This window comes from Balaenoptera acutorostrata, chromosome 6 (assembly GCF_949987535.1).
Source record: "Balaenoptera acutorostrata chromosome 6, mBalAcu1.1, whole genome shotgun sequence".
Taxonomy (NCBI): Eukaryota; Metazoa; Chordata; class Mammalia; order Artiodactyla; family Balaenopteridae; genus Balaenoptera; species Balaenoptera acutorostrata.
Window position 1 is genome coordinate 118,296,768 of NC_080069.1, and position 26,757 is coordinate 118,323,524.

General features: G+C 48.9%; 2 protein-coding genes across 9 annotated transcripts in view; one reads left to right on the forward strand and one right to left on the reverse strand.

Moving 5' to 3' along the window:
* The window catches only part of SPTAN1 (spectrin alpha, non-erythrocytic 1), a 59,802-nt gene extending 59,099 nt beyond the window's left edge, over nt 1-703 (forward strand). For 6 of the 8 annotated variants that reach the window (XM_057548503.1, XM_057548509.1, XM_057548507.1 and 3 more), the window contains one exon: nt 252-702. In XM_057548503.1, coding sequence (XP_057404486.1) covers nt 252-377 — 126 coding nt within the window. In that variant the 3' untranslated portion in view covers nt 378-702. Of the gene's footprint in view, nt 1-251 lie in introns of all 8 variants that reach the window. The other 2 variants (XM_057548502.1, XM_057548506.1) reach the window with 1 other exon arrangement.
* A 26-nt stretch (nt 704-729) lies between these two features.
* On the reverse strand, nt 730-26,757 carry DYNC2I2 (dynein 2 intermediate chain 2). Its single transcript, XM_057549177.1, has 9 exons — nt 26,461-26,757; nt 14,566-14,814; nt 4,113-4,222; nt 3,461-3,618; nt 2,771-2,880; nt 2,195-2,362; nt 1,765-1,997; nt 1,277-1,434; nt 730-1,061 (listed from the first exon to the last, which is right to left on the reverse strand). The coding sequence occupies exons 1-9, from the start codon at nt 26,755-26,757 to the stop codon at nt 823-825; spliced, it is 1,722 nt and encodes a 573-aa protein (XP_057405160.1). The 3' UTR covers nt 730-822.

Consider the following 26,757-nt stretch of genomic DNA (forward strand, 5'->3'; position numbering starts at 1 on the left):
GCCCAGGCAAGGTTGCCCCCTGGGTTAGGGGCAGAGCCGAGTCTAGAGTAACACACCCGAGTTTTGAGCGTTAGCTGCTGGGTGCAGGCATTTTATCCCCATTTTCAAATGAAACTCAGTCCAGGCTAAAGGCCGTAGCAGCAGAGGTCCTGAAGCTTGGGCATTAACGTTCTTGAAGTCGGCCTCGTCCCCCGGCCTCAGTGGGCATGGCTGGTGGGGGCTTGGCTGACAGGTGCCGCCTTGCTCTCCAGAACCTGACTCGGGAACAAGCCGACTACTGCGTCTCCCACATGAAGCCCTACGTGGACGGCAAGGGCCGCGAACTCCCCACTGCTTTTGACTACATTGAATTTACCCGCTCGCTCTTCGTGAATTGATCCTCTGCTCCTAGGTTAGCCTGGCCCACGCCGCTTGCCCTGCCATCGCCTTGCTGCATGTCAACTCATCTCTGTGCTCTTAAGAAAGATACTCCAGACAGACAGTGTTGCTTTCCATTGTAACCTTAACTTGCTTAGCTTGGGGTAAGACTTAGTAGAAAACGGTGCTTCAGTAAACTGCTCCTGGTCCAGTCGCTGGTGCCATGTTGCTGTGGGGACCCCTTCCTGTCTTGAAGCCAGCTGCCCCATTCCGACTGCAGAAATATCTAAGCAGCTGGCTAGTTCCCCTTTCGTTCTCCCTCCCAATTTTCTGTTTCCATATAAAAGACAAATAAATGACTCCCCCCAAAGCTTGTCGTGTCTTCTTCATTCAGCTTCCATCAGAAACATACAGCACAGATGTAGCCTCACCCCACCTGCCTCTGACCTTGGGACTCCCCCCACCTCAGGTGGCCACCTCTGCTGCCAGTTGGTCCAAGTCCTCTGTTTCCCGGGGTCCTTGTTCAGTGAACTCGCTGCTTAGCTGCCACACCTTTACCATGCCCTTGGCATCGCCAGCAGCCAGGAGCTGAGTCTGCTGATGATTGAATTCAAGACAGTAGACTGGGCTTTCATCCTGGGTTTGCTTGATTGAAACTGTGGCTTTCTGGGAGCTTTTCTGGAGATCAAACAGCTGCACATCACCTTCAAGGAGAGATTCGTGGGGTAAGAGAGGCCCAGAGCAGCAGCCTCTTCACAGTTTCCTGTGCACAAGATCAGGCTGTTACTCAGTTCAGCTCTCCACCCAACACGAGGAAAGTCATCCTCACCCCACGTACAATCTCCCCAACCCAGAGTTCCAGGTATAGGCTGGGCTCATGTCAACTTCAACGGATCCAAGCCTGGTGTCCATTTCCTACCTTCCCCAGAAGCAGCCGCAAACACCAAAGGGCGCACTGGGGACCAGCGCACAGCAAACAGGTACTTGTGGGACAGCTGCAGGGAGGTCAGGGGCTGGGCCTGCAGCATGGAGTACAGGTGGACGTGGCCGTCGGTCCCTGCGCTCAGGAAGAGATTCCTAGACAGGATGCAGGGCAGACAGCCAGGCAGGGGATGAGTGCTGGGGATTCAGGTGCGGCTGGGGGCTTCCTGCCAGACTCCTCATGGGCTGTCAGGCTCATGAGAGGCCTCCCTAGGCCCCCAAACCTGGGTCCTCCTCGAAAGTAAGGGGCCAATTCCCTGGCGCCAACCCCAGGAGCTCCGGATACTGGGGCTCAAATGGGGAAGACCTGGCCCAGGGCAGACCATGGGTCCTTTAAGCAGTGCTAGGTGTGGCCTGGTGGGACTCCCTCACCCTCCCTGTGCCAGAGGCCCTGTGGCTGACGGAGGAGGCTCGGGCCCTCCCTACCTGTGGAAAGGGGAGCAGCTCACAGAGTAAACAGGACCGCCGTGGGGAGAGAAGGTGAACTGTGCCGGGGCCCGCAAGGGCACAGAGCTGGGCATCCGCGTGAGGGCGGGCTCCTCTGCTGCCAGGGAGCACTTAAGCGGGAAGCCGCCTTCCGTGCCCAGCACGAAAAGGCTTGGGTCAAAGCTGGAGAAAGCCACTGCTGTGGCACCCACCTCGGTCTCCCCCCGGGGAGGCTGTGGAGAGAAGAACAGCAGGGCAGAGCCGAGGGAAGCCGCTCACGGTGTCCCCAAGGAGCCCAGGCACGTGCGTGGACGCTGTGGCCCTCAGTGGCTCCCACCTGCCTGCCCCCAGGCTCACTGGCTCAGGGGTCCCACAGCCTGGGGCTGCCTCGGGGGCCCGTTTCCAGGGCAGCAGCCTCGCCCCTGCGTACCTTCTTCAGCTTGGTGCTCCTGGGGAGCTGCTGCACGGCCAGGGCGAAGCCCGCGCTGAGCTGCAGCCGGCCAGCCCCGACCGCCAGCCAGAGCAGCACCTTCCCATCTGTGGCCACGCTCAGCACCTGGAAGCGGTGGCCATGCTGGGGCCCCGGGAGCCAAACCACCTGGACAACAGGGTGCGGGGCCGAGCTGAGAAAGGACGCCTGCCCCACCTCCCAGCAAGACCAGGTGTCACTCTCCCCCCTCCCCTTCTCTTCCAGGGAGACTTCTGCCGGGAGGCCTGGGAGCCGCCTCACCCACCAGAGGGTTCCAAGGTCCCCCCAGTCCCAGCAGAAAACCAGGACAGTGGGGACTGCGGCTCTGATGGAAGGGGCGGGTGTGACTCATGGCCTGGGAGCTCCGAGAATGCCAGAGACAGCTGTTCAACTGCCAACTCCCTGGTGACCTTCTTCCTTGGCTGTGGCGAGCAGGCGCCCCCTCTCCTGCCCCGCGTCATGGAGCAGGCCCGCGACATCAAGGCGCAGCCCGGGAGGACGTGCTTCCCCACCCGCCAGGCAGGCCGCTGCTCTGACCTGGTACACGGGGTCCGTGTGCGTGTCGTCCGTCAGGCCCGTGCGCCAGAGGAGTGGGTCCTCAGGATGGCTCATGTCCCACACCAGCACCTCGCCATTGTACAGCCCACCTGCGGGACCAAGGGGGCCTGGGCAGGAGCCGACCCACACGCAGCAGCCCAGCTTCCTGGCCAAGCCCCCACCCCTCCCACCCACTGAGCCAGGATGTGGGGCCACTTTCTCGAAAACAGTCCTGAGGAAGAAACGTCCTGGTCCCCAGGCCTCACACTCCAGCCCGCTGTACCCCACCCCAGGAAGCTTCTCCCACTGCCAGGCTACCATCCCCCGCCCAGCACCCCCCATTCCCTCCAGCTTCACCTGCCCCCTTTCCCCAAGGGTGGGGAGGCTCATCACCTCTGTCATCCCCAAGGGTGCCTGCTCCGTCCTGCCTCTTGTCCCGACCAGGCCGCATCTCTGCATGGCCCACACCCCCTCAAGACTCAGCTAAGGACCTGCCGCCTCTTCCAAGCTCTGCACCCAGCACGGGCACCCCCAGCATCCTCACCTGAGCCCAGGGGTCAGGGCCACCTGTGGTCTCTGCTTCCCCCACAGACCTGCCCGGGCCGTGACCAGGGGCTGAGGGCCCAAGGGAGGGCTTTGGCCACCCTCTGCAGGGTGGGAAGCAGAGGCAACTTAGGCTGGTCGGCTCACCTGCAACGTGGGATGGCTGCGTCGGGTGGAAGGCCAGGCACATGACGGCGCTGGGCGCCTCCACCACTGCCGACGGCTGCTGCGGGTTCAGGCCTCGCCGGTCCAGATTCCAGGCGCACACAAAGGACTTCAGTGTGCTCCAGTCCCCATCATCCAGCCTGCACGGACGTGCCCGAGCTAGCTCTGCCCCTCGGCTCGGGCTTCACCCCAACCCACCCTGCCCCCACCGTGCTCCTATCACCTGACCCACCTTCACCCCCTACCCCCCCAAACAGGTGAGCCTCTATAGCCCCATCATACACAGACACTGTGCTGGGTATCAAAGCGGCAGAGGCTCCTCTGAGGCACCCTGAGGGCATGAGTTTCTCTGGAAAAGGGTCTCCAGGTGGGCAAACCTGGGCATATCAGGAGACAGCTCTTGGAGCAGGTGAGGCAGGCCCGGGGCTCACTGCCCAGTGCTGGCAGGTGGGCAAAGGGAGTCCCTTCCCTGCTCTTTTCCTGCCAACCTGATGCCCAGGCAGCCTTGAGAAGGAAGACTCCCAGAAAGGCCATGCTCTGGGCCAACCCCTTACTGCACAGACGGGGAGACAGAGGCTCAGAAGAGGGTCTGAGGGCCTTCTATTGCCCCACACCCAGCCCTGCTGCCACTCACCGGCCATAGGCACAGGCCACCACAGAGCCAGTGGTGCTCCAGGAGACACCAGTCACATGCAGACCCCGTCCTTGGGCTGGGGGGTAGCCCAGGGTGTGGAGGCAGGTCACCTGCAAGAGACAAACCATCCCCAACACCGAGCCCCAAAGCCGCCCAGCAGTGTAACGAAAAGCACACACAGCCTTGGGCCGCCCAATCCCTGTAAGTGATTCAAGTCCACCGTCCAGCCCTAGGGGAAAGTGTGGAGCCTTCATCCCAACATCTCCCCTAACAGGATGCTTCCAGAAACCCAGAAGGAAGGGCCTTGGGAACTGAGACAGACGCCAGGCTCCAGGTCAGAGCTGGACCCTGTACTCACATCTGTTTCAAAAGCTTTGGCTTCTGAAGCTGGATGGTGGTGATGGTTGCACAACAATGTGAATATACTCAATGCCACAGGATTGTATGGTTAAAAATGGTTAAAATGGTAAATTTTATGTTATGTGTATTTAAACACACACACACATTTTTTTTTAAAACTCTGGCACCTTGTTTCTCAGCCCATAGGTGGCCCGCAGCAGCTAATGAGAAGGCCGGCGATGCTGGCCACGGCGAGGGATTTTGCACCACAGACACACTTTCCAGGAGGTATTTGCACCATAGACCAAAACTCCTGTGAATAGTTTCACACTTCTTGACCTCATAACCCCATATAAAGAAACTATCCAATGGAAAGAATCCAAAATCTGTAAGAAGCTGCACTGTGCACTGCTAGTGAGAATGCAGAACAGTGCAGCCGCTGTGGGAAACAGTCTAGCAACTCCTCAGATGTTAGAGTTACCATATGGACCAGCAATTCCACTCCTAAGTATATACACAAGAGAACTGGAAACACACACTTGTACACAAATGCTCACAGCACGATCCGTAATAGCAGAGTGTGGTATATCCCTACGATAGAGTGTGATTCAGCCATAAAAGGAATGATGCACTGATAGACGCTACAACACAAGGACCCTTGATAACACTCTGCTAAGCAGAAGCAGCCAGCCACAAAGACCACTTGTTATATGATTCCATTTATATGAAATGTCCAGAAGAGACAAATCTACAGAGACAGAAAGTGGAGCAGTTGCCAGGAGGTGCAGGGGAAATGGGGAGTGACTGCTAATGGATATGGAGTTTCTGTTTTGGGGAGGTGATGAAAATGTTCTAAAACTGACTGTGGCAATGGTTACATACCTCTGGAAATATATTAAAACTCACTGGGGCTTCCCTGGTGGCGCAGTGGTTGAGAATCTGCCTGCCAGTGCAGGGGACACGGGTTCGAGCCCTGGTCTGGGAAGATCCCACGTGCCGTGGAGCAACGAAGCCCGTGCACCACAACTACTGAGCCTGCGCTCCAGAGCCTGTGAGCCACAATTACTGAAGCCCGCGTACCACAACTACTGAGCCCACACGCCACAACTACTGAAGCCTGCGCGCTCTAGGGCCCGCATGCCGCAACTACTGAGCCCGAGTGCTGCAGCTACAGAAGTTCGCGCGCCTAGAGCCCATGCCCCGCAACAAGAGAAGCCACCGCAACAAGAGAAGCCACCGCAATGAGAAGCCCGCGCACTGCAACAAAGAGTAGCCTCCACTCGCCGCAACTAGAGAAAGCCCCTGGGCAGCAACAAAGACCCAACGCAGCCAAAAATAAATAAAAAAAAAAAAAAAAAAAAAAAAGACAGGCTGTTCTATACCTTCACTGATGGGTATGTGTTTGCCAAGATTCAAAATATACCTCAACAAACCTGACTCCAGAAAAAAAAGTTTATGGTGAAACATCATGTAGCATTTAAAAAGGAAATAAGTCTATAATGGAAAAGAATCTGAAAAAGAATATATATATATATATATATATATATATATATATATATATATATTTATATATATAAAAAACTGAATCACTTTGCTGTACACCTGAAGCTAACACAACATTGTAAATTATACTTCAATTGAAAAAATGGTAATAGGGAATTCCCTGGAGGTCCAGTGGTTAGGACTCCACGTTTCCACTGCTGGGGGCCGGGATTCGATCTCTGGTCAGGGAACTAAGATCCCGCAAGCCTCACGGCACGGCCAAAAATAAATAAATAAAATAAAAAATGGTAATAAAAAATAAATAAACAGGGGCTTCCCTGGTGGTCCAGTGGCTAAGACCCCGCACTCCCAATGCAGGGGGCCCAGGTTCGATCCCTGGTCAGGGAACTAGATCCCACATGCCTAAACTAAGAGTTCACATGCCACAACTAAAGATCCTGCACATGGCAACGAAGATCCTGCAAGCCACAACTAAGAGCCAGTGCAGCCAAATAAATAAATATTAAAAATAAATAAATGGATAGAGAAATAGAGAGATAGAGAGATAGACAGATGGATGACATCTGTAGCAACCTGACAACACAGAATGGGCTTTGCTTCTGAAGACAGAAGACCCCAGGATTGGACACAGTGCCTCACAGCAGTCAGCCACACCCACACGGAAACAAGAGGCAGGACACGACACAGCAAAAAAGTCAAAGGTCTCAGGGGGCGCCCCGGTCACCTCTTCCTCATCTTTAATTCTGAAGTGTTCAGCCATATTGTCACTGATTTTAGAATTGTGAAGTTACAGTCCTTCATTAAGAGTGGCATCTCAGGGCTTCCCTGGTGGCGCAGTGCTTAAGAATCCGCCTGCCAATGCAGGGGACACAGGTTCAAGCCCTGGTCTGGGAAGATCCCACATGGCTGTGGAGCAACTAAGCCCGTGCACCACAACTACTGAGCCTGAGCTCTAGAGCCCACGAGCCACAGCTACTGAAGCCCGCATGCCTAGAGCCCGTGCTCCGCAACAAGAGAAGCCACCGCAATGAGAAGCCCGCACACCACAATGAAGAGTAGCCCCCGCTCACCGCAACTAGAGAAAGCCCGCACACAGCAACAAAGACCCAACGCAGCAACAAAGACCCAACGCAGCCAAAAATGATAAATAAATAAAAGAAAAGAAAAAAAGAGTGGCATCTCAGGCTTTCCGGGGCTACTAGAGCCAAGGACGGCAGTGAAATGTCAAGGCCAACACCTAGACAGCTGGAGTAGAGACAGAACAACCAGACATGTCAGCCAAAATAGTAATTCCACCAGGAAGAACTAATCAAAATATTGATGCAAAAGAAAAACAGTGAGAGAGAGATTCGCTTCAGTTCTGTCATATAATAGCAAAATTTGAAAGCACTACTCCTCTGCCCAACATTCAGAAAGGCAAGAAACTTCAGGGCCATGAGGGGACCGCACGCCACACGGCCACCCAGAGGGTGCTGCCCAACCCCCCGCCCATTCACGTGTTTCCGGAGGATACGTGTCTAGAAGTGAAGCTGCTGCTGGGATGTCCAACAACCGGGGACTCAGGAAAGGCCGGTGTGTCTGTGCAGTGGGACGTGAAGCAGGTTACAGGGGGACTGGGGCCCTTCTACAGGAACTGACATGGAAAGCTCTGGTGAGTGAGAAAGGTCACAAACAAAATGTACAGTGCTTTCCATTTGTGTTTAAAATGCTCTTAATGACAACCGTAGTAGCACTCATGCTATGTGTCAGTGTAGCACGGGAAAGGCCTCTGAACCAGTGCTCCCACTCACTGTCTACGTATTACACGTTCCGTATTTCTGCGATGACTCAATTTATTATAATGAACATGTATTGCTTTTGTAATCAGAAAACAATAGTTTTTAAAGGGGGAGAAAGTAATACACAGGTGGACCAAACTAATGCACAGAAGGGTGGAAAAGCCTCAACAATTAAAAACAAAAGCTTAACCTCTCTGAATGCAACTGTAAAAGGGGGCAGGCTGAGCTGAGCTTTTAACATTCATTACCTTCTTCTTGTGCTCTGCTTAAAAAGATACAATGACTCCACACTTTGGTGTGGACTTGGCAACAATTTTTCAGAGGGATTTTGAGGATTTCTCTCAAATAAACCGACTTTCCCATACCTATCAACAATTTGGTGGGAACAGGGCAGCTATGTATCTGGAAATAGATAGAAGGAAGATACAAGAAGAGGAGGGGAGGAGAGAAGGGCTTATGACCTCTGAATAAAGAATTATCTCCATTTCTAAAGGAAGAAGACGTTGTATAAGAAAAGTTTTTACTGCTTGCTCAGCAGCCTGTCCACAGGCAACACCAGGGCTGAGCAAAAGCCACCAAGGGGCCCTCCTTCATTCAGAGGTTACCTGATCTCAAAGCAGAGGCTGTGTATCCAACTGGACATTTGAGTTGACAGGGTGACACCTCTGAGCTGTGCCTCGAGACCAAAAAGACTTGGCGATGCTGAAGTCACTAGAGCATGGTAGTGACACCAGACAGACCAGGACTCAAATTCCAGCTCAGCCACTTACAGCTGTATGACTGTGGACAAGTCCCTTAGCCTCTCTGACTCTCATCTATAAAATGGAGATCATGGGAATTCCCTGGCAGTCCAGTGGTTAGGATTCTGCCAGGGGCCCAGGTCTGATCCCTGGTCGGCGAACTAAGATCTCACAAACTGTTTGGTGCGGCCACGAAAAAATAAAAAATAAAAATAAATATAGAGCTCTACCCACCACCAGAGCCTCCCATCAAGCCTCTTAGATAGCCTCAACCACCAGAGGGCAGACAGCAGAAGCAAGAAAAACTACAATCCTGCAGCCTGTGGAAGTAAAACCACATTCACAGAAAGATAGACAAGATGAAAAGGCAGAGGGCTATATTCCAGATGAAGGAACAAGATAAAACCCCAGAAAAACAACTAAATGAAGTGGAGATAGGCAACCTTCCAGAAAAAGAATTCAGAATAATGATAGTGAAGATGATCCAGGACCTCGGAACAAGAATGGAGGCAAAGATCAGGAAGATGCAAGAAATGCTTAACAAAGACCTAGAAGAATTAAAGAACAAACAAACAGAGATGAACAATACAATAACTGAAATGAAAACTACACTAGAAGGAATCAATAGCAGAATAACTGAGGCAGAAGAACGGATAAGTGACCTGGAAGACAGAAGGGTGGAATTCACTGCTGCGGAACAGAATAAAGAAAAAAGAATGAAAAGAAATGAAGCTAGCCTAAGAGACCTCTGGGACAACATTAAACGCAACAACATTCGCATTATAGGGGTCCCAGAAGGAGAAGAGAGAGAGAAAGGACCAGAGAAAATATTTCAAGAGATTATAGTCGAAAACTTCCCTAACATGGGAAAGGAAATAGCCACCCAAGTCCAGGAAGCGCAGAGAGTCCCATACAGGATAAACCCAAGAAGAAACACGCCGAGACACATAGTAATCAAAGTGGCAAAAATTAAAGACAAAGAAAAATTATTGAAAGCAGCAAGGGAAAAACGACAAATAACATACAAGGGAACTCCCATAAGGTTAACAGCTGATTTCTCAGCAGAAACTTTACAAGCCAGAAGGGAGTGGCATGATATACTTAAAGTGATGAAAGGGAAGAACCTACAACCAAGATTACTCTATCCGGCAAGGATCTCATTTAGATTTGATGGGGAAATCAAAAGCTTTACAGACAAGCAAAAGCTAAAAGAAATCAGCACCACCAAACCAGCTCTACAACAAATGCTAAAGGAACTTCTCTAAGTGGGAAACACAAGAGAAGAAAAGGACCTACAAAAACAAACCCAAAACAATTAAGAAAATGGTCATAGGAACATACATATCAATAATTACCTTAAACGTGAATGGATTAAATGCTCCAACCAAAAGACACAGGCTTGCTGAATGGATACAAAAACAAGACCCATATATATGCTGTTTACAAGAGACCCACTTCAGACCTAGGGACACATACAGACTGAAAGTGAGGGGATGGAAAAAGATATGCCATGCAAATGGAAATCAAAAGAAAGCTGGAGTAGCTATACTCATATCAGATAAAATAGACTTTAAAATAAAGAATGTTACAAGAGACAAGGAAGGACACTACATAATGATCAAGGGATCAATCCAAGAAGAAGATATAGGAGCAACATAGGAGCACCTCAATACATAAGGCAACTGCTAACAGCTATAAAAGAGGAAATTGACAGTAACACAATAATAGTGGGGGACTTTAACACCTCACTTACACCAATGGACAGATCATCCAAAATGAAAATAAATAAGGAAACAGAAGCTTTAAATGACACAACAGACCAGATAGATTTAATTGATATTTATAGGACATTCCATCCAATAACAGCAGATTACACTTTCTTCTCAAGTGCGCATGGAACATTCTCCAGGATAGATCACATCTTGGGTCACAAATCAAGCCTCAGTCAATTTAAGAAAACTGAAATCATATCAAGCATCTTTTCTGACCACAACGCTATGAGATTAGAAATGAATTACAGGGAAAAAGATGTGAAAAGCACAAACACATGGAGGCTAAACAATACGTTACTAAATAACCAAGAGATCACTGAAGAAATCAAAGAGGGAATCAAAAGATACCTAGAGACAAATGACAATGAAAACACGATGATCCAAAACCTATGGGAAGCAGCAAAAGCAGTTCTAAGAGGGAAGTTTATAGCTATACAAGCCTACCTCAAGAAACAAGAAAAATCTCAAGTAAACAATCTAACCTTACACCTAAAGGAACTAGAGAAAGAAGAACAAACAAAACCCAAAGTTAGCAGAAGGAAAGAAATCATAAAGATCAGAGCAGAAATAAATGAAATAGAAACAAAGAAAACAATAGCAAAGATCAATAAAACTAAAAGCTGGTTCTTTGAGAAGATAAGCAAAATTGATAAGCCATTATTAGCCAGACTCATCAAGGAAAAGAGGTAGAGGACTCAAATCAATAAAATTAGAAATGAAAAAGAAGTTACAACAGACACCATAGAAATACAAAGCATCCTAAGAGACTACTACAAGCAACTCTATGCCAATAAAATGGACAACCTGGAAGAAATGGACAAATTCTTAGAAAGGTATAACCTTCCAAGACTGAACCAGGAAGAAACAGAAAATATGAACAGACCAATCACAAGTAATGAAATTGAAACTGTGATTAAAAATCTTCCAACAGGGGCTTCCCTGGTGGCGCAGTGGTTGAGAATCTGCCTGCCAATGCAGGGGACACGGGTTCGAGCCCTGGTCTGGGAGGATCCCACATGCCGTGGAGCGACTAGGCCCGTGTGCCACAATTGCTGAGCCTGCGCATCTGGAGCTTGTGCTCCACAACAAGAGAAGCCGCGACAGTGAGAGGCCCGCGCACCGCAATGAGGAGTGGCCCTCGCTCGCCACAACTGGAGAAAGCCCTCGCACAGAAACGAAGACCCAACACAGCCATAAATAAATAAATAAATAAAATTTTTTAAAAAAAATCTTCCAACAAAAAGTCCAGGACCAGATGGCTTCACAGGTGAATTCTATCAAACATTTAGAGAAGAGCTAACACCCATCCTTCTCAAACTCTTCCAAAAAACTGCAGAGGAAGGAACACTCCCAAACTCATTCTATGAGGCCACCATCACCCTGATACCAAAACCAGACAAAGATACTACAAAAAAAGAAAATTACAGACCAATATCATTGATGAATATAGATGCAAAAATCCTCAACAAAATACTAGCAAACAGAATCCAACAACACATTAAAAGGATCATACACCACAATCAAGTGGGATTTATCCCAGGGATGCAAGGATTCTTCAATATAGGCAAATCAATGTGATGCACCATATTAACAAATTGAAGAAAAAAAACCATATGATCATCTCAATAGATGCAGAAAAAGCTTTTGACAAAATTCAACACCCATTTATGATAAAAACTCTCCAGAAAGTGGGCATAGAGGGAACCTACCTCAACATAATAAAGGCCATATATGACAAACCCACAGCAAACATCATTCTCAATGGTGAAAAACTGAAAGCATTTCCTCTAAGATCAGGAACGAGACAAGGATGTCCACTCTCACCACTATTGTTCAACATAGTTCTGGAAGTCCCAGCCATGGCAATCAGAGAAGAAAAAGAAATAAAAGGAATACAAATTGGAAAAGAAGAAGTAAAACTGTCACTGTTTGCAGATAACATGATACTATACATAGAGAATCCTAAAAATGCCACCAGAAAACTACTAGAGCTAATCAATGAATTTGGTAAAGTTGCAGGATACAAAATTAATGCACAGAAATCTCTTGCATTCCTATATACTAATGAAGAAAAATCTGAAAGAGAAATTATGGAAACACTCCCATTTACCACTGCAACAAAAAGAATAAAATACCTAGGAATAAACCTACCTAGGGAGACAAAAGACCTGTATGCAGAAAACTATAAGACACTGATGAAAGAAATTAAAGATGATACCAACAGATGGAGAGATATACCATGTTCTTGGATTGGAAGAATCAATATTGTGAAAATGACTATATTACCCAAAGCAGTCTACAGATTCAATGCAATCCCTATCAAATTACCAATGGCATTTTTTATGGAACTGGAACAAATCATCTTAAAATTTGTATGGAGACACAAAAGACCCTGAATAGCCAAAGCAGTCTTGAGGGAAAAAAACGGAGCTGGAAGAATCAGACTCCCTGACTTCAGACTATACTACAAAGCTACAGTAATCAAGACAATATGGTACTGGCACAAAAACAGAAACATAGATCAATGGAACAAGATAGAAAGCCCAGAGATAAACCCACGCACCTATGGTCAACTAATCTATGACAAAGGAGGCAAAGATATACAATGGAGAAAAGACAGTCTCTTCAATAAGTGGTGCTGGGAAAACTGGACAGCTACATGTAAAAGAATGAAATTAGAACACTCCCTAACACCATACACAAAAATAAACTCAAAATGGATTAAAGACCTAAATGTAAGACCAGACACTATAAAAGTCTTAGAGAAAAACATAGGAAGAACACTCTTTGACAAAAATCACAGCAAGATCTTTTTTGATCCACCTCCTAGAGTAATGGAAATAAAAACAAAAAAAAACAAATGGGACCCAATGAAACTTAAAAGCTTTTGCACAGCAAAGGAAACCATAAACAAGACGAAAAGACAACCCTCAGAATGGAAGTAAATATTTGCAAACGAATCAACGGACAAAGGATTAATCTCCAAAATATATAAACAGCTCATTCAGCTCAATATTAAAGAACAAACAACCCAATCCAAAAATGGGCAGAAGACCTAAATAGACATTTCTCCAAAGAAGACATACAGATGGCCAAGAAGCACATGAAAAGCTGTTCAACATCACTAATTATTAGAGAAATGCAAATCGAAACTACAATGAGGTATCACCTCACACCAGTTGGAATGGGCATCATCAGAAAATCTACAAACAACAAATGCGGGAGAGAGTGTGGAGAAAAGGGAACCCTCTTGCACTGTTGGTGGGAATGGAAATTGATACAGCCACTATGGAGAACAATATGGAGGTTCCTTAAAAAACTAAAAATAGAATTACCATATGATCCAGCAATCCCACTACTGGGCATATACCCAGAGAAAACCATAATTCAAAAAGACACATGCACCCCAATGTTCCCTGCAGCACTATTTACAATAGCCAGGTCATGGAAGCAACCTAACTGCCCATCGACAGATGAATGGATAAAAAGTTGTGGTACATATATACAATGGAATATTACTCAGCCATAAAAAGGAATGAAATTGAGTCTTTTGTTGAGACGTGGATGGATCTAGAGACTGTCATACAGAGTGAAGTAAGTCAGAAAGAGAAAAACAAATATCGTATATTGATGCATGTATGTGGAACCTAGAAAAATGGTACAGATGAACCGGTTTGCAGGGCAGAAGTTGAGACACAGATGTAGAGAACAAACATATGGACACCAAGGGGGGAAAACTGCGGTGGGGTGGGGATGGTGGTGTGCTGAATTGGGCGATTGGGATTGACATGTATACACTGATGTGTACAAAACTGATGACTGATTAAAAAAAAAAAAGACATGGAGCTCTTCCTGGGAGCGAAATAAATAAATAAATAAATAAGTAAGTAAATATATATATATATATATATATATATATATATATATATATATATATATATATAAATGGAGATCAGGATAGCACTACCTCATACAGTTGTCCTGAGGGATAGATGAGTTGGCACAGAGAGTGCCTGGGGAAACACAGCTGAGTGGTTAAGAAAATAAGGTCCAGAGTCAGACTGTCCAGGTTCAAATCCTGCCTCTACTGCTTGCCAGCGGTGAAATGGAGATAACAAGGGCACCTACTTCAAGGGCAGCAGGGAAGGCCCAATGACTTCTTCTTAACTTAGCTTAGTACCTGGCAAAACGTAAGAGCTCGGTGAACGCTGTTATTATTATTGTTGGTGTTACTATTACTTGCATGGCACAAAAGAAGGACTTAAAAATGGGGTAGAGCCTCAACCTGAGGCAGCCCAGGCCCACACCAGCCCATCCCTACCGTCTGCTGCTGCTCAGACCAGTTCACCTCGAAGCCGTCAAACGCATGGCTCTGCCAATTCTTGTTCAGCTCTCGGGTAACCATGGCCTCCACTCTCCGGAGAAAGGCCGCAAGCCGGGGGCCATCATACTGGGGCACAGATGGCAGGCTGACCGGCTCAGGGGCCTTGGTCTGCACCTCAGCATCTGCATGCTTCCGGGTCTGGGCGGACGCTTCAGCAGTGGCAATGCTGGCCGTCTGGCAACTTTTCTGGAGAAGGAGATCGAAACACAGTCACCAGCCAGATGTACTCCCAGCATCACCTGCCCAGGGCACTCAACCTCCCCCAAGGATAAATACCAATGGACCGCAGTTCATTCTGTCTGTCCCCTTCCTCTAGTAACTAGCCCATCTTTCTTTGTGGCGGGGGTGAAGACGACCCACTGAGAGGGATACATGACCTCCAGCTAGCCAATTGGAGCACTCGGTCCCTCCCCCAGCCACAGTGATTGGTTTGGGGTGACCCAGTAAGGGCCTGACCCAGGACTTTCAGTGACACTATTTGGAGGGAACATGGGAGGGCCCTTTTTGAAAATACGGACAGCAAGAAGAATCAGGTCATCTTAGAGCCAGCAGCGGCTGTCTTAGCCAGCACTGAAGAACCTCAGACCTGGCCACCAACGGAACACCCCTCTTCTCCCCCCACTTGGCAGCCAGCCCTCTCCAGTAGGGTACCTTCCAAGGTGCCACCGTGATCAAAGGACACATGTGTGTCCGTGATGAGCTAGTTGGGAGAAGACAGACAACTCCCCAGCTGCCACTCCTCTCCACCCTGCCACCTGTCTCCAGTTCCTTGTCCCCTGTTTATCTGGGCAGAAGGAGAGACATCAGATCAGGGAAGGAGATGCAGCCTCCCTTTCTTGAAGACATGACCAATCTTTACCAAGCGAGGGCCCCTATACCACTGAGATTACTGTCATCCACAAGAGGCTCTCCTCATGTGGCCACTTACCAGGCACCTGCAGCTACAGGACAGTGACGAGGCCTGGACCCCTGTGCTCTCTGCTCAGACTTGGGCACCAGGCCAGTGTTAGTAAGCCTGAAGGAAGGGGGCTGGCCGCACACAGGCGTAGCTCTTGTTAGAACGTGGAGAACTCAGCACTTGTCTCCATGCTCCTCTTCACATTCAACTTAATCCTCTCTTTGCTTGTCCATCTCCCATTAAACTCTGAGCCCCTCCAGCATAAGAACTTCCCTGGTGGCGCAGTGGTTAAGAACCCACCTGCCAATGCAGGGGACACGGGTTCAAGCCCTGGTCTGGGAAGATCCCACATGCCACGGAGCAACTAAGCCCGTACGCCACAACTACTGAGCCTGTGCTCCAGAGCCCACGAGCCACAACTACTGAGCCCACGTGCCACAACTACTGAAGCCCACAATAAGAGAAGCCACCACAATGAGAAACCCACACACCACAATGAAGAGTAGCCCCGGGTTCCCCTGGTGGTGCAGTGGTTGAGAATCCGCCTGCCAATGCAGGGGACATGGGTTCGAGCCCTGGTCCGGGAAGATCCCACATGCCACGGAGCAACTAAGCCCATGTGCCACAACTACTGAGCCTGTGCTCTAGAGCCTGCGAGCCACAACTACTGAGCCCGCCTGCTGCAACTACTGAAGTCCACGTGCCTAGAGCCCGTGCTCCACAAGAGAAGCCACCACAACGAGAAGCCTGCGCACCACAACGAAGAGTAGCCCCCGCTCACCGCAACTAGAGAAAGCCCGCACACAGCCAAAAATTAATTAATTAATTAATTTTAAAAAAAGAAAGAACCCTGTCTATCTTTACATCCCCAGCACTTTGCATGGTATTTGACAGATAGTACAAGTTCATTCATAGTATACACACACACATTTTATTTCTCTATTTAACATCTACTTGCCAGGTGCTGTCAGGCTATTATGGATTTAGCAGAAAACAAACATGAAAGATTCCTGTGCCCAAGGAGCTTACGTAGGGGTTGGGGGCAGGCAAATAAACACACAAGAAAAACATGATGGAACACAAGTGGGGCTAGGTGGACGCAGAGGTGTGGGAGAGAAGGGAACAGCTGGGGAGGCGACTGGGATGGGATGGCGAGGAAGCCTCTGGGGAGATGGCATTTGAGCTAAGGTGTGAAGGACAAGTGGAAAGCTGCAGGAAATAGGGTCCCAGGAAGGGGTGGGGGAGAGAACAGAACAAAACCTTACGAAGAGAAGGCCCCATGCTTAGAGGCTGGACGGCAGGCAGCATACCTGGGAGCAGAGGGTGAGGGAGGGCAGCCCATGGGCAAGGTCCAGGCAACAGAAAGTCTGTGAGCCAGGACAAAGGGCTAGGGATTCCTTCGCAGTATAAGCCACAGGACCATGATGAGAACCAGTGGATGGGGTGTCCCTGAACTGAAAGTGAGGGCAAATTCCAGGAGAAGAGAACACAGAAGGCTTTCTGTTAGACCCCCTTTAGACAGATGCCTCTCAGACATCCCCATGGAGGCGTCGAGGATTTCTAAGACTGGTCACAAGGCATGAGGCTCCGGAAAGCATCCAACCACAGATGTGACTTGACGCCACAAGACGAGGAGTCCACTGAGGGAGCGTGAACACTGAGCAATCAATGGATGGGCAAAGGAATCAGAAAGTAAACATGCCGATGGGATTTCCCTGGTGGCACAGTGGTTAAGACTCCGAGCTCCCAATGCAGGGGGCCCAGGTTCAATCCCTGGTCAGGGAACTAGATCCCACATGCATGTCGCAACCAAGAGTTTGCATGCCACAACTAAGGAGCCCACGTGCCGCAATTAAGGAGCCAGCACAACCACATAAATAAATAAAATAAATATTTTTTTTAACTTTTTTTGGGGGGGGGTTATTTATTTATTTAATTTATTTATTTATGGCTGTGTTGGGTCTTCGTTTCTGCGCAAGGGCTTTCTCTAGTTGCGGCAAGTGGGGGCCACTCTTCACCGCGGTGCGCGGGCCTCTCACTATCGCGGCCTCTCTTGTTGCGGAGCACAGGCTCCAGACGCGCAGGCTCAGTAATTGTGGCTCACGGGCCCAGTTGCTCCGCGGCATGTGGGATCTTCCCAGACCAGGGCTCGAACCCGTGTCCCCTGCATTGGCAGGCAGATTCTCAACCACTGTGCCACCAGGGAAGCCCAATAAAATAAATATTTTTTTTAAAAAAAGAAAAAAAGAAAGTAAACATGCCGAGCCAAAATGTTAAAAGACTGTGGGTGAATCTCAAACTTCCTGGAAGCCGCAAAGATTGTAACAGTACCAGTTATTAAGTGTTAATTGAGGCACTGTCCCCATAGCTTTACCTGTATCATCTTTTTTTTTTTTTTTTTTTTAATTAATTTATTTATTTTTGGCTGTGTTGGGTCTTCGTTGCTGCCCGTGGGCTTTCTTTAGTTGTGGCGAGCGGGGGCTACTTTTCACTGTGGTGCGCGGGCTTCTCATTGCAGTGGCTTCTCTTGTTGCGGAGCATGGGTTCTAGGAGCACGGGCTTCAGTAGTTGTGGCATGTGGGCTCAGTAGTTGTGGCTCATGGGCTCTAGAGCACAGGCTCAGTAGTTGTGGCGCACGGGCTTAGTTGCTCTGCGGCATGTGGGATCTTCCCAGACCAGGGCTCGAACCCGTTTCCCCTGCATTGGCAAGCAAATTCTTAACCACTGCGCCACCAGGGAAGCCCCTACCTGTATCATCTTATGCATGCTCACGACCACCCTATAAAGTAAATCCTATTTTTGCGTTTCTAAGGTCGGCACTGAGGCACAGAGAAGTTAAGCAACTCACCCAAGGTCACACAGCAAAGAGGCAATCACAATAGAGCTTGAACCCAGGCATTCTGACACGCGACACTAAATTATCTCTCAGTTAAGGTGTTTTCTCTCAGTCTAAAATCCTGGCCACTAATCACATCAGATGAACTCAAAACAATGTTTCTAAGAGAATGTTACATGAATGTCTTAATGTAAAAATTAATGTAAAGTCACAACCACAAGCAAAAATGTCCAAAGAGACAACAAGCTCTTAACTTTTCAGGTATTGCTACTCGTGTTCCTTTGCTGTTTGCTTATTCAGGCAAACAACAGATGCCAAAACACTAAGGAAAATTTAAGGAGGGAAACTTAACTAAAACTTAATTTAAAAACTTAAAACCAATGACACTGCACCCATAATTTTTTTCTGTTAACTGGTAAGAAGCCACTATTATTCTCTCTTCACTCTGGGGCACCTAAGTCAGTTCCCATGGTTCGAGATACACATAACTCACCCGACCCTGACCCATCTAGGGATGAGGCCCGGAGGCTCCCGGGGGAAGGGCTTGCCCACGGCCGCCACACACAGGGTGGTGCCTTCCATGCCAGGCAGCATGTGGCTGTCGCCAGGGCGTGGCTCCCATAATAAGCCCTCTAAGAGGTGAGAGGAAGAATTCGGGGTGAGCAGGATCCTTGCTCCCTGGGCAGGTGACCACTGTGGATGCTGGGCCTGCCGCCTGCCTTCTGCACCTCAGAGGCACTGCAGGGGAAAACAGGTGGGACCCAGCCAGACTTTGATCACACTGGGACATGTGGCCAAGAAACAGGAGAATCACTCCCAAACCAAGATCCTCAAACTCTGTGCAGCCTTCAGCGGAGCAGGAAGCCGGGGGGACTCAGGGAGCAGAGTCCAGGTGGCAGTCCTGCCCTCCAGTCCCTAGAGAGCCTACAGACACCCAGAATGTCAGGGCTCCTGCATCTTGCTGACAAAGGAAACCGAGGCCCAGTATGGTGAGGAAATACCTTCTAGAGAATCTGCCCTCCCCACAAGGGCCAGGTTTCCAAAAACTTCCTACCCATGATGCAGGCTGGGCCCAAACACCAGGCCTGTAGCTACTGACTGGATGAGAAGCAGAGACTAACCAGGCCAGGCCAATTGGGTTCTCTCAGGGAAATTCAGACCTGAGACAAAGACTCAACAAGATAAACGGCACATGCCTGGAACTGAAACACAGTGCCAACCATCAGCCAGCGCCCCAGTGCAGACAGGAGACGTGCAGAGATAGGCCTCAGGGGGTGCGTGGCAACAGGAGAGCTGAGAGGCGAAGGGAGGGTCCCAAAGCCGCCTAGCTTCTGGTTCCTGCCCCTTCCTCAGGACCAGCTGCATCTCCATGCCAGGCCCAGGAGACACCTCCGCATCCTAAAGAAAAGCGTCCGACGGGAGCTGGTTTGGCTGGTTTCTGTTACTTTCTGCCAGAGCCCTAACCCATACCCAGGAGGGCTCCACCTCCCAAACCACCACCCCACAAAGCCCCACTTCGGAAATAAGATGCCTCTGCTGGCCTCCAGAACTGGTCGATCAATTTCAGGAACACTTCTCATGACTGAGGAAATGGCCCTTATGAGCCAGGCGACCAGCCACTCTCCAGCAACAGGTGGCAACAGTGGCCCAGAGGGGTGTTCCGTGAGAGAACTGGACTCTTCCCCACCTTCAGCCCCAAAGGTTAAAGGAATCCCATGTCGACAGTGCCTACGCATGATTCATTCATTCAGAAACTGTCCAGCCAGGGGCTTCCCTCGTGGCGCAGTGGTTAAGAATCCTCCTGCCAATGCAGGGAACACGGGTTCGAGCCCTGGTCCAGGAAGATCCCACATGCCACGGAGCAAAGAAGCTCGTGCGCCACAACTACTGAGCCTGCGCTCTAGAGCCCACGAGCCACAACTACTGAGCCCGCGTGCCACAACTACTGAAGCCCACGCGCCTAGAGCCCGTGTTCCACAACAAGAGAAGCCACCACAATGAGAAGCCCGCGCGCTGCAAGGAAGAGTAGCCCCCACTCCCCGTCAACTCGAGAAAGCCCATGTGCAGCAACGAAGACCCAACACAGCCAAAAAATTAAAAATAAATAAATAAAATAAATAAATTTTTAAAAAAAGAAACAAGAGTATTTAAAAACAAAAAGAAACCCATTCACACGGTGTCAACATGAAGTGGACAAACTTCAAGGTCGTAAGTAGAATACAGTCACTTTCTTATTAAAAATATACCTTCTAGATCTCCCTGACTATTGATTATAAAACATACCAATTGGGACTTCCCTGGTGGCGCAGTGGTTAAGAATCCCCCTGCCAATGCAGGGGACACGGGTTTGAGCCCTGGTCCAGGCCCCCACATGCCACGGAGCAGCTAAGCCCGTGTGCCACAACTACTGAGCCTGCACTCTAGAGCCCTCGAGCCACAACTACTGAAGCCTGCGTGCCTAGAGCCTGTGCTCCGCAACAAGAGAAGCCACCGCAATGAGAAGCCCGCGCACCCAACTAGAGAAGGCTCGTGTGCAGCAACGAAGACCCAATGCAGCCAAAAATAAAAAATATATATAAATAAATAAATTTAATAAATAAATAAATAAAACATACCAATTATTTAGTAATAGCTCTTCAGGAGGAAACTATATTAAATATACCCATCAGTTGTGAGACACACCCCTTTGTAATATCTGTTAAAATGGGGGTTGGGAGGATGACGAAATACAGAAACACACAGAGAATAGGCAGAGGTCTGGGACGCTGTGCAGCTGAAGGCCGAGCCCCCTCACTCCCCTCGGCAGTAACCACCACCAGCAAATACGGAGCACACAGCCCATCATTTCACCCCCAAAACCCACCTGAGCCACACACCTGACTCCAGAGTAGAAGAGGACCTCAGGGACCATTCTAGACTAGCGTCGTCAATGAGCAGGGCCCCAGAATCACCGGGAAGCTCCTAATAGACAAACTGCTGCTTCCTCCCTGTACAGTTTCTGGTTCAGTAGGTCTAGGATGGGGCCCTAGAATTTGCTCTGCTAACAAGCCCCCAGGTGATGCCACGGGGAGGGCACTCAGACCCCAGATGTGGGCCTAGCCCCTCAGCTATATACTTCCCGTGGCCACACCCCAGGCCCCAGAGCCCTCATCTCTGCCCTCGAGGTGCAGACAGTGCTCATATCGCCCCCCTTCCCCTTCTCTGGGGACCCAGGTTTCACCTGGGGTAGGATGGGGTGAGACAGGGCTCCTCCCCAGGGGCTGAGAAATGCTGCCAATGTGCTCATGGCTCGGCACTGTCACCTCCACATCCATCCACTCAGGCTCACTCCTGCTCCCCCTCCCTCCCTCCCAGAATTTCCCTTTCCCTCAGGTTCTCTTCCCAGCCCTCTCTTCCATGTCCTTTCCTCTGAGTCTTATACACACAGCTGATGATACTCAGGTGTGATGGGAGCTGAGATGACTCCTGACCTAATTCAGCGGCTCTTTATCAGCACACCAACAAAATTTGACCCTGGTGTGAAATACATTTTGATGTTACCTAGCAGAAGCTGTATGATGGGACTATCTTGGATATAAAGTTGATGGGAATTCCCTGGCAATCCAGTGGTTAGGACTTGGCACTTTCACTGCTAGGGCCGGGGTTCAATCCCTGGTCAGGAAACTTAAGATCCTGCAAGCCTCACAGCACAGCCAAAAAAAAAAAAAAAAACCAAGTTGAGCTGAGTGGATTTTGTGATGCAACATAGACAATTACACTGTCTCTTGTCTCGCTGGTGTGAGACCTCCAAGAGTGTGGGGGTAACTGAACCCAGAACCAACATCAAGGTATAACCGCCTGTTCTTTTTGTTGTTGTTTTTGGGGGGATTTTTTAAAAATATTTATTTATTTATTTTTGGCTGCATCAGGTCTTAGTTGCAGCGTGGGCTCTTCGTCGTGGCTCATGGGCTTCTTTCTAGCTGTGGCGCGTGGGCTCCAAAGCACGTGGGCTCTGTAGTTTGTGGCACGCGGGCTCTCTAGTTGAGGCGTACGGGCTCAGTAGCCCCGCCGCATGTAAGATCTTAGTTCCCTGACCAGGGATCGAACCTGCAACCCCTGCACTGGAAGGCAGATTCTTAACCACTGGACCACCAGGGAAGTCCCTGACCTCCTGTTTACTTGAACTTGCCTCTTGAGTATATCAGGGTAGCAAACAGTTACTCAAAGGATGACTTGGAGCTGAGAGTCAACCAATGAAGACAGTGATGATCAACATTTTCATAGAAGCCGGGAGACCATGTTATGCCACACCACCTTTGAGTTATAACTATTGCAGGCTATTCTGGTGTTGTCTTCGCATGTGTCTTGAAAAAAAAAAAAAAAACCCTAGTATCAAAACCATTAGCAAACTCCAAAAGGTTGAGAACCACAAATCTAATTCTTGAAAACATGTAAAAGGCCAAACCCCAGGTTAAAAACAAACACCCTCCAGCAGGGGGTTCCATATGCTACAGAACCCACCAAGGGGAGGAAGCAGCAGCAGACCCAGAAAGAGTGAGGAGCTGGACAGCTAGGCAACTAAGTTTAATTCAAAGCAGGAGGGGAGAAATGCATCAGAATCATGCCCATGGATGACAGGACACAAGAAAAGTATCCAATTCAGTATTTCCTGGGGGCCTTTGGGACATGCAAAAGTACACAAGACCCACACCCTCCCCTCTGGGAGCTCAGAGTCCAAAGGAGACAGACTGGAACGCCCAAAATGCAACTGCTGATAAAAACGTTCTAGAACTAGATGGTAGTGATGGTTGCACATTGTGAATGTACTTAATATCACTGAATTTACACTTTAATACAGTAAATTTTATATGTATCTCACCACAAAAAACGGAAAAATGCATCCTACATTCTGATAGGATCAGAATGGGCTTCAGAAAGGCAACTCTGCTGGAAAGTAGGGTGGATGAAATTAGTGGTTCTGAAGTTTTGCCACACATTAGAATAACCTGGGGAGCTTTTATAAAACCAGATTCCTAGGTCACACCATACCGATTAAACCAGAATCACTGGAGGTAAGGACCAGACATTCATATTTTTCAAGACTCTCCAGGGCATTCCAGGGTCGGCCAAGTTTGAGAAAGCAGATGAGTAAGGTCAAGGCGATCAGGAGCCCTTCATCTCAAACAGCTGACTGGTTGACTGACCACGACACTCATGATCGCCCCCACCTGAACAGAACTGGGATCTCAAACTGTTTTCTCAGGAGCATCTCATTTAATCCCAAAGAAGTATTCTACCAAGACCTACTTTGCAAAGAGATCACATGACTGGCCCAAGGCCAAGCCCCCAAAGAGTCTGTGCACTCAAACCCACAGACTGGTCCCAAAGTCCAGGACCCTGTTCCTCTGTGAACCAATCGAAACAGGACAAGAAAAGTCAAATCAGGCCAAAGATCATTAATACTTAAAAAAAATCCATCACTGGGACGTAAAATTACATTCCAATATTGCACCACTACATGGGCCAAGCAAAGAACAATTTTCGGCTTTTCCAAAGTTACCTAAAAAAATTAAGAAGCTGCATACAAATTTAGCTAAAACACTCATCACAGGGTTTATCGATAAGAGAAAAATTGGAAACAGTCCTTCAAAAGGGACTGATTAGGGCTTCCCTGGTGGCGCAGTGGTTGAGAATCTGCTTGCCAATGCAGGGGACACGGGTTCGAGCCCTGGTCTGGGAAGATCCCACATGCCGCGGAGCGACTAGGCCCGTGAGCCACAATCACTGAGCCTGCGCGTCTGGAGCCTGTGCGTCTGGAGCCTGTGCTCCGCAATAAGAGAGGCCGCAACAGTGAGAGGCCTGTGCACTGCGATGAAGAGTGGCCCCCACTTGCCGCAACTAGAGAAAGCCCTCGCACAGAAACGAAGACCCAACACAGCCATAAATAATAAATAAATAAATAAATAAAATTTTTTAAAAAGGGGAGATTAAATAAAATGAAGTTATAAAAAAAATTTTAAACACAGAGGATGTTCAGTGTGTACTGAGTGAAAAAGGTGGGTCTACAAAATATTATGTACAGTGTGATTCCATTTTTGCAAAAAAAAGTGGGAGAAAACAGACAAAACAAAAAAGGAGCAGGTATAAACCAAATGCCTGGGGAATGAGACTGGGGTAGTTTTTATTTCCAGTTTTTCCTTATCCAGATTTTTTCCTAAATTTTGGACACAGAAACTTTTATAAAGAGAAACAAGTTAATTTGGAAAAAGCAATTTACCACTTTCCTCTGACCCCTGCAACAGTCTTACAACTTAATCAAGAATCTCCTTCAATAAGACAGGAGAGACTGATTCAAGTGAACCACCTGAGATGAAAGCCTTTACACCTCAAGTATTAGAATCAGTTCTTAGAGCCCTACGGGTTAAAACTATAGCTACAAGAAAATCAACAAGCCTCAATCTCATTCTTTGTTTAAAAAAAAACAAAAGTAAAAAGTTAGACTGAGTCAGTGGTTCCCAACCTGGAATCTTTTAAAATCTGTATCTTGGATTTCCCCAGTGGCGCAGTGGTTAAGAATCCGCCTGCCAATACAGGAAACACAAGTTTGATCCCTGGTTCGGGAAGATCCCCCATGGTGCGGAGCAACTAAGCCCATGCGCCACATCTCGTGAGCCTGCGTGCTGCAAGGACTGAAGCCCGCGCACCTAGAGCCCGCGTTCTGCAACAAGAGAAGCCCCTGCAGTAAGAAGCCTGCGCACCAGCAACAAACAGTAGCCCTGGCTTGCCGCAACTAGAGAAAACCTGCGTGCAGCAACGAAGACCTAACACAGCCAAAAAAATAATAATAATTAAATTAAATCTGAATCTTCAGCAAACGAGCTATTTCAAGTATTTTTTCAAAGCCAGTGAATGTGAATTACACATTTACCTTCAGTAAAGATGGATAGATATAACTAAACTATCCGCTGCCTTTGCTTTTAACTAGAACCATTTCTATCCAGCATGGTGAAGTGTGAAGTGCTCTGAAGCCAGATGAAATCTGGCTTGAGACCTGCAGACTGCTGGCCTGAGGCAAGAAACCTGTCCTCAAGAGTACAAGAGTACGACATCATAGAAACCTCATTGGTATTGATGTTGTGAGGACATGGTCTCTGCAGGTTCTAACACCTGTGTGGCAAGCTAAGCCTGAGTTTCCTCTGCTGGGAAATATGCAGCCCCCTTGCAATGCTCATTTTCACCAAGGAAAAGCCAACATCCTTACAATGATGAGCAAGCCCTATACTTGACCTGCCTCTCCTTACCCTCTCTGACCTCACCTGGAACTATTCTGCCCTTCTCTTTCCTCTCCAGCCCCACCTGCCTCCTCACACACACCAGATTGGCTCCAACCCCAGGGCCTTTGCACTTGAAGTTTGCTCTCCCTGGACTGTTCTACCTCAGGTATCCACTTGGCGGACTCTCTCACTCCAAGTCCTTGCTCAAACATCACTCTCTCCATGAGCCCCGCGCGGCAGCCCACCCTCTCACTCCCCACCTCAGTCTTTCTAATCCCTCGCCCTTTTTCTTTTGTCCATGTCCACTGTTCACCTCTAACACACAGTATACTTATTTATTACGTACACTGTTTATTTCCTGTCCGCTGCAGACAAGCGCCCCGTGTAAGCTCACCCACTGGTGACGGAGGAACCGCCACCGACGCAGCAGGGGCTCCAAGTCTACACAGAGATCCCTCAGAAGCCCTGGCCCCCTGCAGCCCTGCCCTCATCTCAGACTACCTCGTCTGTGCGCTTTGGCTTAAACTACGTACTAGAAAACGGGTGTATCTCGACCTGAAGATGCAGTTTGGTCGTGTTTTTTAAGTGAAAGTTAGTTTGAAATGCCTAAAAACCGCAGTTCACACGAAATCCTTCAAAACGTGGGGTTTTTAGAGGTTTTAAAGAAACTCTTTTTGTTGCTATTCAAAGACTGGGTAAATTGAGACGAGGGTATCCCAAATGGTTAGTTTCTGCGAGTTAAAATATAAAAATAAAACGGTGGGACCTCAGAACCTGGCCCGGCAGCCGCGCGAGGCCCCTCGCCCTCCCGCCCACGTCGCCCCGAGCCAGGCCCGCGCCCTCACCGTCTCCCCGCGGATGCCCTGGACGCCCCTCCACTGCGAGGGCACGGACGCCACGCCCAGGGTCTCGTCCTGCAGCGGCCCGGGCCGTTCGGGCCGCTCGGTACTCGCAGCCCCGCCTGAAGCCAGCGCCTCAGCACCCGCGCTTCCCGCGCGGCAGAGCTGCCCCGGCTGCGCGCGGGTTGCCGTGGAGACGGCTCCGCCCCCCCACCCCCTCTCCGGCGCCGGCGCACTCCGACGCAACCTTCGCCCCCGCTCGTCCAGAGCGGAAGGCTGGGAAGGTGAGGCTATCGGCGCCAT